Source organism: Mytilus galloprovincialis, chromosome 8 (assembly GCF_965363235.1).
Source record: "Mytilus galloprovincialis chromosome 8, xbMytGall1.hap1.1, whole genome shotgun sequence".
In the NCBI taxonomy this organism is placed as follows: Eukaryota; Metazoa; Mollusca; class Bivalvia; order Mytilida; family Mytilidae; genus Mytilus; species Mytilus galloprovincialis.
Genome location: NC_134845.1, coordinates 94,336,099 through 94,346,677, shown reverse-complemented (window position 1 = coordinate 94,346,677; position 10,579 = coordinate 94,336,099). Strand labels below are relative to the sequence as shown.

Here is a 10,579-nt window from a genome sequence, read left to right as displayed (position 1 = left end):
TGGTTTGAATGCATTATGCAATGTCTTTGTTTTTTTCAATGCTTTTGATCATATTATAAAGACAACATATGTTAAATGCCTCTATTAAGTATACTTTTATTTACAATACATTGGAAAAGTAGGATAGGACACCAACTTTTTTTATTATTAAGTTGGCATAGAACATCATTTTTTTTTCAGTCAGAAAGCCATAGGGTTCTAACTTTTATTAAATGTTTTTATTTTTTGCACCGGTCCTATGTGACGATAAATTTTGACCGGTCCCTAAATATAACATTAAAATGACAACATTACATGATAGGACTACAATACAAATAAATGGGAGAGCATATAGAACAGAGAAACACACGAATAATAGCTAACATTAGGTGCCAGGTTTAAAATTTAATACGCCAGACGCGCGCATCATCTACACAAGACCGACCAGTGTTGCTCTGATGAAAAAAGTTCGAAGGCAAAAAAAAAAGCTACAAAGTTGAAAAGCATTGAGGACCAAAAGTTCCAAAAAGTTGTGTCAAATATAGGGTTTTCTGCCTAGGATAAGAACATCCTTATCATTTAGAATAATTCATACTTTTGCAAACAGTATTTTTTTTTCTATAAAATGACTATACATGTATAATAGATATAAATGATAAAACCGGTGACTAACTACAAAATAAAAAATGATAGATACATATCCTATCACAAGCATATAAAAATTCACAGCCGCGTTAGCCAAATCGATAAACGCACCAATTTAAGTGACGTCACATTGGGATTTGGTATTTCTCTGTATCAAACAGTAAACCAAATATATCGTATAAATTTAGTTGAACCAAATGAACTGGATGATTAATTATCTCTACCATAACACACGAAAACACTAAATAATAATAAGATTACAACTACAAACGATAAAACATTTGACAAAATCCGATGAGAATAATAAATATTACATCAAAACTAAATGCATGAATTTCAAATAGAAAAGTACCGTGACACGTCTTATAGCAATCCGAATTCACACTCAGCAAAACAGTCAAAATCGGGTATAAGTCACGTTCGGTAATTAAAAGATGTAGAAAATATGAATATCAAAAAGAAAAACTGCTGGTATTTTTTCCTCTTTCAGTGTTGATTCCTATAGATTGTAAACTTTTTAGTGATATTTCAATCCAATAAAATTGTTAGAATGTCGGTTTAAAATATTTCACATTTACCAAATATTACGATTCCTATCACTGTCTTTGTCATGCTGCCTACCGTCTTTGCTTTCATTCATGTATTCAACCAAAATATGTGTCAAGGAGTTAATTTACCACCAAGATAGCTACCTAAAATCTACAGTACCATATACAGATTATCTTGCATGGTCATTGGGTTGTTATTATGTGGGAACTTTTCTTCGAAACAACTTTGTAACGTGTCCTCTTACAAAATTGTGTACTAGAGGAAAGGACAAATATTTGTAGTAAAACCTTTTCTAAGTTGTATAACAATTATTTCTTTTATACAAGTGCACCACAGTTCGTTTACACCAGGGAAGAGTTCCCCATTATACATTAAGCAGGTCAAGGTTTCAGTCTGTGTCAAGTATCATTGAACACTCATGTACTCAATATTGAATCATTGACCATTTGTCTTATTTCAGGTATTATTTTAATGATATGAAGCTGATACTTACTCAGGTTCTTTTCTGCAAAAAATCAATATAATGATAAGATAAACTGCACAATATTGTGAAATATTAAAACATAAAGAACACCAATTAATAAATATGCTACAGTTTTTGCCACTAACATATATCAAGTAGGAATAAAATTAATTGTAATACTACAATATACGGAACAGTAAATGATAAACTATGTCTTTGATCTATGATCGATCCTTTGTGTGTGCATTTTCTATATACAAGATGATAAGATATGCCGCTGGAAAAGGTCACCTTTTTAAGCTTGATAATATTTGAATAGGTCGGTAAAATTATCAGAAATATATGATAAGGTCAATGTAGTTCCAATATCTTCGTCTGTCATATTTATTGGTGATCCTGGCTGAGTTTAATCAACTATAAGATATGATGAATACATTTGTGTTTATGTCAGATACTCAAATATATAAGTATGTACTGCTGTTAATAATGTTTTCGTGTACAAGTGAAAATGTTAATGCAAGATATAATTATTTGCGTTCATCAGATAATAATTGTCACACCATGTCCGAGAACAAATTTTATGAAAAAAACATTTCAATATTCCAGTACAGTTCTTTGGAACAGTATTCCTGTATAAATGAACATGATAGAAACGATAGAACAGTCCAAATAAAATTAATATAATTTCTGGTTTCTAAACTAAAAAAGTAATCATCAGATGAAGAAAAATCAATATATATATATATTTGTCTTGTATATCTGACATTTACAAAATATGTTCATGAAACGATTCTGTACGTTTTTCGCCATTTGCTTTTGCATAAAAGGTTTTACGTATGTCAACGTATATGTTATATTATTGCTAAATTTTGAGTTATTCAGAGGGCATCGGGGGAGATTATTAATATTCTTACTGATTTTACCCTCTTTAGATAAAGTATTTATCATTATTATATTATATCGTATTTCTGTATCAATTGTATATATAAATTTTTCAGTATATTTGTCGTTAATAAATTTGAATAGGAGTACTTACTCAGAAGTTATTTCTGTCCTGAAATGTACACAATTTAGAGTTAAAATTCTATTTGTAAATCAAAACACATATCAAAGAACCTAAGACAAAAATATAAATAAAAGACACACATATTTTTATGTGCTTCTTCGTTACATTTGTTATTTTTATAGTGATTAAGATGATAACACAATGTTGACTGTTGTACCCATATTTTTGATATTTTTACTTATTGTGTCTGTTTATTTTGTTCACACATCGTTGACAATGTAATGGAATTTGTTGCGACTGTCATACAAGTGAGAGGTTTAGCTAGCTATAAAACCAGGTTCAATCCACCATTTTCTACATAAGAAAATGCCTGTACCAGGTCAGGAACATGACCGTTGTTATCCATTCGTTTGATGTGTTTGAACTATAGATTTTGTCATTTGATTTAGGACTTTCCTTTTTGAATTTTCCTCGGAGTTCAGTATTTTTGTGTTTTTACTTTTTTTTTTTATAAACCATGTAAAAGTATGGTCTATTGATATTTATTATACACACCGATGTGATTATACGATTTATAGTTTCCTTAACGAGTTATAGGTAAAAGAATTCAGATATACAAAGCATTCGGATAATACATCCTTCTCCTTAATTAATAAAACATAATAAGATTAGATAACTAAAATAAAATTTTGAATTGAAACAACTAGTAGCTCATGTGGATAGCACCAAATAATACTTTGCAGTTTATAATGACAAATGGATCAAGAACCAGTCTTTAATGTCATTTAAGTCTACCAAAAAGATGTTTGTTATGCACACAATCCTAAATGTAATGTACAATAACAAAACTTGTTAATTTTTTGTATTGAGACTAGAAAAATTTAGAAAAGTAAACGTGAACCATCATATAGAAATAAAAGGATGTGTTATGCTTGTCAATAACACAACTATTCATCATAGTTATAATGATGGAGACAAAATCCCCATGTTGTTCAATGTTTCCGTTTTATGCATTTAAACGTTTACATTGATATGTGTGTACTTATTCAACATAATCCAAGTTAAAAGAAACCAATCGGACAGAACAAAAGAAAAGGTCAACATGAATATATTGGGTTAAGATAATTGAAACGGAAATACATCGATATCATTAATCAACAGCCATCTAGATCCCAATCATAGGTTCGTCTTTCATTGATCGTAGCCCCATTCTCAGAATTTCATTGAGAAGACAGATTGAAATGACTAACCAGATCAACACATTACTTCCAGTATGGAGAGTTGACGTGGTATGCTTCTCCTGATACACATGTAGTACCCTCCATTCATACCCAGTAAAGTATGTGACTATAGTTCAAATTGCATTTGAGACATCTATTCTCCTATACAAAGATCTAAAACTGCGATAACATGGCACTTATACGGAAAATTGGGATCGTAAAACATGTATATCGTGGACTATCAGTCCCCGAGGGTATCATCAGCTCAGTAGTCAGTGCTTCGGTACTGACATGATTTAACAAACTTTACTAAAATTTTCCGTTTATAAATTTTGAAATTATTATGAAACTAAGGTTTCAACTCCCTCAGGCAAAGTTGGCTTTAGGTGAATTTGGCTATTAATTTTAGGTATTTTTGACATATAATAGCTCTTCAACGATTTTTGGTACTTATACATCTTCGGATTTCAAATGTTTGGCTTTGAGCGTTCCTGATGAAGGTAAATCCAGAAAAACGCTTCGGACGCAGTAAATTATTAAACGTGTTGTTTTCCATTTTTTACATCACTGGGTCGATACCTCTGCTGGTGGACTATCAGTCCCCGAGGGTATCATCAGCTCAGTAGTCAGTGCTTCGGTACTGACATGATTTAACAAACTTTACTAAAATTTTCCGTTTATAAATTTTGAAATTATTATGAAACTAAGGTTTCAACTCCCTCAGGCAAAGTTGGCTTTAGGTGAATTTGGCTATTAATTTTAGGTATTTTTGACATATAATAGCTCTTCAACGATTTTCGGTACTTATACATCTTCGGATTTCAAATGTTTGGCTTTGAGCGTTCCTGATGAAGGTAAATCCAGAAAAGCGCTTCGGACGCAGTAAATTATTAAACGTGTTGTTTTCCATTTTTTACATCACTGGGTCGATACCTCTGCTGGTGGACTATCAGTCCCCGAGGGTATCATCAGCTCAGTAGTCAGTGCTTCGGTACTGACATGATTTAACAAACTTTACTAAAATTTTCCGTTTATAAATTTTGAAATTATTATGAAACTAAGGTTTCAACTCCCTCAGGCAAAGTTGGCTTTAGGTGACTTTGGCTATTAATTTTAGGTATTTTTGACATATAATAGCTCTTCAACGATTTTCGGTACTTATACATCTTCGGATTTCAAATGTTTGGCTTTGAGCGTTCCTGATGAAGGTAAATCCAGAAAAGCGCTTCGGACGCAGTAAATTATTAAACGTGTTGTTTTCCATTTTTTAAAAACTGTCTCAACGTTTTTGTGTTAGGACATCGACACCTCCTCTTTTCAAACTAATAATGATCTTTAAATGTGAACATGTACGAGCATGACATATAAATTGCGACAGACAAGTATCAATATTTAAATTGATAAGCTGTAATTAGTCCCGAGGTAGGGAAAAGAGGATATTAATAAATAAATAGATTTTAATATAATACAACCAATGACTAAGGTACTGAATGAGGACATGTATATTGTATGTCTTACATATTTGAGGTTCAGTATTAACATAAACAGGGCTTAACATATTAGTGCTGTCTGCTATTATCCCAATGCTTTTTTCCAAAAGTTAAAAAAAAAGTTCTACGGCTTAACATTGTTGAATTAACTATTGTGTCCTCTTTATCATGGTGGTATATTTGTATCATTTATTTTCAGGTTTGTAAACCACTAGTATGGGGAAACCAGTACAAGCTGCTTAATACCTGTGTATTTTTTGGAACTTTCAATGCCCATATTTATAATAAAATGTGCGCTTGTCTCTTCAAGTGGCGTCTCCCATGTTAGAGTTGGTGGTTAATTGATAAATATTTTATGTTCGTTTCAGTTAACGAATTAGAATTTAACAGTAAATATATAAGCGTATAATACATACTCCCGAATATATTTAAAATAAGCAAAGGTCAGAGTCTGACGATAAATAACTAATTAAGAATGAGAAGTGGAAATGAGTTTTATCATAAATACTCAAAGATATTATATTTGGACCGCCGACTGATAAAGGGTAAAAAATAAAACGCGCGTATGTTATACTCTATATATAATTTACGCGCGTTTTGATAATATCATTCAGGAAAGTTGATTCAATGTGTATGGTATTGACAATAAAGGCAGGAACTTCTTAGGAAGAAAGATAAGAAGTTAGCAATATCCTTTAACTCTATTTTCCGCTATATAGATGACGTTCTTTCACTAAACAATTCAAAATTTGGTGACTATGTGGATCGCATCTATCCCATCGAATTGGAGATAAAGGATACTACAGATACAGTTAAGTCGGCTTCATATCTTGACTTACATCTAGAAATTGACAATGAGGGTCGGTTGAAGACAAAACTTTACGACAAAAGAGATGATTTCAGCTTTCCAATTGTGAACTTTCCATTTCTAAGTAGCAACATTCCAGCAGCACCTGCATACGGGGTATATATCTCCCAATTGATACGATATTCCCGTGCTTGCATTTCCTATCACGATTTTCTTGAAAGAGGGTTACTGCTCACAAAGAAGCTATTAAACCAAGAGTTCCAAATGGTGAAGTTGAAATCATCTCTTCGTAAATTTTACGGACGCCATCACGAGTTGGTTGACCGTTATGGAATAACCGTTTCACAAATGATATCGGATATGTTCCTTACGTCGTAACTACAATCCCCTTCCCTTTCATGAATATGACCTACCGAATTAAGACTATTTACCGGATTTGTAATCACATAAGCAACACGACGGGTGCCGCATGTGGAGCAGGATCTGCTTACCCTTCCGGAGCACCTGAGATCACCCCTAGTTTTTGGTGGGGTTCGTGTTGTTTAATCTTTAGTTTTCTATGTTGTGTCATGTGTACTATTGTTTTTCTGTTTGTCTTTTTCATTTTTAGCCATGGCGTTGTCAGTTTGTTTTAGATTTACGAGTTTGACTGTCCCTTTGGTATCTTTCGTCCCTCTTTTATAAATTGATAGACACAGATCTGTTTCAATAATTGTTTAAAACATCTTTAACATCAAATGAAATTTAATTAAAAGGGAAAAAATTGCTTTGTGCTTTACATATCTATGTCTTTCAAATTTGAATGTCTTATTTCATAATGAACTGTGCACTTATACTTGGTCTTTTGTACTCTTCCGAAAGAAAACTACATAACATCAAACTTACCAGCATTTACGGCATCTGTATCTGTATTGTTTAGCTGTTCCTGTGACTCTATAAAAGATATCATATTTAGATATTCTCAAGGGAGATGTCTAACTTTCATAGCATTTGTTCTTATATAAATATGTTAACGTTAATTCTTATTTGATTACTCACCTCTAATTTTGCTCGACATTTTACTCTCATATCAATATTCTGCGCCACAATTAGGCAATCTTTCAAAAATGTTGATCTCTTTTCTGGACAATTTTTTATCTTGAATACTTTAAGGTATAACATTTTGGAAAACTAAACTGAACGAATAGCATATATTTTCCTTACTTATGAATTTTGTGCAACCTATTAGTCTTATCAATCAAAGAAAACCATATGTATATTCTAAAACCAACGTCTCTAAAATTAGTGGATACAAAAATGATTACCAAAAAGAGAATCAATTTAAAGCAAGTTACGGTACTGCCAAATTACTGATTAGTTCTAAGTGTTTTTTTTTTATAATAATATCTTGTCTGCCAGAGAAAGAACCAGTATTTAACATATGATAACTTAGTATATTATACGTTCGTATTGTTAAGGTGGTACCTTGACGAAAATTAATGTGTCTCGTTTTATTTTCATAAAATTTTGACAAAATATTTACTTTTACCCTTTGACAAAAATAAAAATTTAAAAAACCTTGAACCAATCATTTTCTCAGAAAAAAATGGTTGGATATATAGCAGTTTAAAAAACCCTTATTTTGATCATTGAGAAGCTTAATATTATCTTAACTATTCAACGTAATTAAAACGTTTTGCTGTTTTTACAGAGTTGTCTCCCTGTAGTGTTAGGTACCACTCTAATATCATACAATCGGTTCAACTTGAATCAAAACCAAGTGAACAATGGATAATTACAGAGATGAAGAACACTACAACGCAATGTCAAATATGACTTTGAAGGACAAAACTTTGTATTTTGGTTTTATTATTATAGCAAAAGCCAATCAACGGGAGAGATGAGCGAACATTAAAAACGGAAATTAAAGAAACAACTTTGTTAAATAGATATAGGAAGCTGTGGTGTGAGTGAATGTCTATTATAAATACAAACCTGACGTTCTTCTGAGGTTTCGGGTTTTCTTCTTTTTTGACAGTTTCTCTGAGAAAAAAACAATGATCTTATTAACAATTTCATTCTCATCTGATATGTGCGTCAAAATTGTAAATTATAATAAAATCAATTAATAGTGTTTTGCTAAATATAAACAAACAGAATTAGCTTTATTACGATAACCCAAAAATAACACAAACTAGTTCCCAAATTGCATTAAAAGTACTTTTTTTCCTTACGATTGACTTGATAAGATTTTGTTGTCAGTTGATATAACGTTTGTATTAACACTTTTTTATTGAAAACTGTAGTTTCCTTTTTGTCGCTTATTAAAGACCCTTTAGTTTCTTTGGTTGGTGACTTCTTGGCGCGAGTTCCAGTCTTGAGATAAAACTTAAGCTAGAAAGACCAATTATTCAATGAAACTTAAACACATAATTTAGCGTTTACGGAGTGAATTTATGAATAGTTCTTCGTCAAAAATCAAAGAAAATCAGTTTTGAGATTTTTATGTTACTATCGAATTGAGAAGGATCCTGAAACATCCTTTGATAAATCGGATTTACAGTTTCCCCCTAAATTTATTTCACTTCAAAGCTTTTGTCTTAAGATTATTCAATCTTTTCTTAAATTCGCTATATCATTAGTGTATAAAAGGTCCTTTATGGTGTTTAACATTCCTTAACAATTCAACTTAATATTTTTATCGTAAGATTAGTTTTTCGCTTTAGACGTTTTGTGAAAGGGCTACTGAATTTTTATTATTTAAAGTATAAACCTGTTTTCCAATTTTTATATGTAGATATTAAAATTCAAATGTGTACTTGGAGGATGTTGAATCCTACTGAATTCCAATTAAAACTATAAACATATATTAAGGCTTCTATAAAGTCAACACATAAATTTGCGTGTTTTGTAACTCATGAAATGCTGGTTATTTTAATCAATGATCAGAACACGACTGACATTTTTGAATGACAGTGTATATATAGGCATTACATTATCGCATATTCTATTAAATCTGGAGAACTTTGATTATCTGAGATACAAATACATTATATTATTGAAACACGAAGCGGAAGATGCCATAATTATTCAACCCAGTCGAAACGAGACTGCTTATATACCAAAGTTCATATGAAAAAAAGAGAAAAACACAATTAGAGTTTTCAAAGCACTTCATAGAATCAATAACTAAGAACAAACTTACCCAAATGTTAGTTCCCCAACCAGTTTCCCTATTTCTCCCTCTGCTACTGTCTTTTTGGCATACTTGACTGATGGCATAATAGGAATCTGTATTTCTTGTATTTGATGGATTTGCGATTTCATTTGTTTAAGCTTTTGTAACAATTTCGAAGTATCTTTTATCCCCTGTGTGTTTTGATAACACTTCTGCTGCTCCTTTGCCTTATCCAACGCTGTTTTTAACTCATTTCTAACAGACTGTAAGGTTTGAACATTCCATGTGTCATTTTCTTTTACCGTATTAATAAGACCCTCAACTTTCTGATCAATCATTTCTTTTAATCTTTTGCCTTCTTCTCTAATGGACTGGATAACTTTCTGTACATCAGCTTGATATGTATGGGTACCTTGGTCAATATCTTCTATCTTTGACTGCAGGTTTCTCATCTTCATGTCAATCGCCATTTTGACCTCATTTCTGATTCCTTCAGTTGATTCCCTGATTTCTGCAAAATCATGTGATTTGTGTTTTTTAATCACACATATTTTACATATTGCAGTATTACATTCCATGCAATAATATATGAAGTTTTCATCATGTTCTTTACAATATAGTTTAACTTCCGGGTTGATATTTGGACCACTTAGAAATGTATGGCTTTTGCTCATATTCGTCCGTAAATGAGATATTTTACATCCATCACAAAACAACTGGTTACACTGTTCACAGTAATTATGTCCAGGTCCAGAAACACATATCTCACACGTTTTAGAAGCAGCCTGAGCCATTTTGATTTGTTTTGTTTGCAAGTTGTTATGACAAGGTTATTTAAATCCCGGACGTATACGGAAATAGAATAACCTTTACGGATCAATAATGAATTTTTGTTTAACTAAAGGTAGAATTTTAAACTTATCCTATCACTAGCAGTATTATACATTTAACAGTCTAATTGTAGTAAATTCACACCGTTGTAAATGAAACGATCACTGCAATCCCATATTGTTAATGTATAAGCAACACGTTGTAGTTATTCAATCTGTAATATCCTTTAATAGTAAGATGTTTATTGATATATTGGGTATCAGGGTATATGCAAAATAAGCCACTTAATTTTTTTTTTTATTAGGTGACAAAATTTACAATACAATAGACAGCTTTAAATAGTTGCTAAACAGTTTATGTACTAGGGTCAACAGCCTTGAATATTCTGATCTATTTAACTATTTTAAAGTGTACCTGTAAAAAGGATAATA

The 10,579-nt window shown here is 31.5% G+C and overlaps 1 protein-coding gene across 1 annotated transcript; it reads right to left on the bottom strand.

Moving 5' to 3' along the window:
• Positions 1-647: 647 nt before the first annotated feature.
• LOC143043837 (E3 ubiquitin-protein ligase TRIM45-like) lies at positions 648-10,142 on the bottom strand. The gene is made up of 4 exons (XM_076216017.1): positions 9,345-10,142; positions 8,135-8,182; positions 7,046-7,093; positions 648-651 (listed from the first exon to the last, which is right to left on the bottom strand). Exons 1-4 carry the CDS (start codon positions 10,109-10,111, stop codon positions 648-650), a joined length of 867 nt encoding a protein of 288 aa, XP_076072132.1. The 5' UTR covers positions 10,112-10,142.
• Positions 10,143-10,579: the final 437 nt, after the last annotated feature.

Excerpts from the sequence above, each read along its gene's own strand:
- LOC143043837 (XM_076216017.1), bottom strand. The coding sequence starts at position 10,111 with ATGGCTCAGGCTGCTTCTAAAACGTGTGAGATATGTGTTTCTGGACCT. Across the intron at positions 8,183-9,344 it reads GTTGGGGAACTAACATTTGG|AGAAACTGTCAAAAAAGAAG; the intron begins GTAAGTTTGTTC and ends TTTTTTTCTCAG. Across the intron at positions 7,094-8,134 it reads AAACCTCAGAAGAACGTCAG|AGTCACAGGAACAGCTAAAC; the intron begins GTTTGTATTTAT and ends TATCTTTTATAG.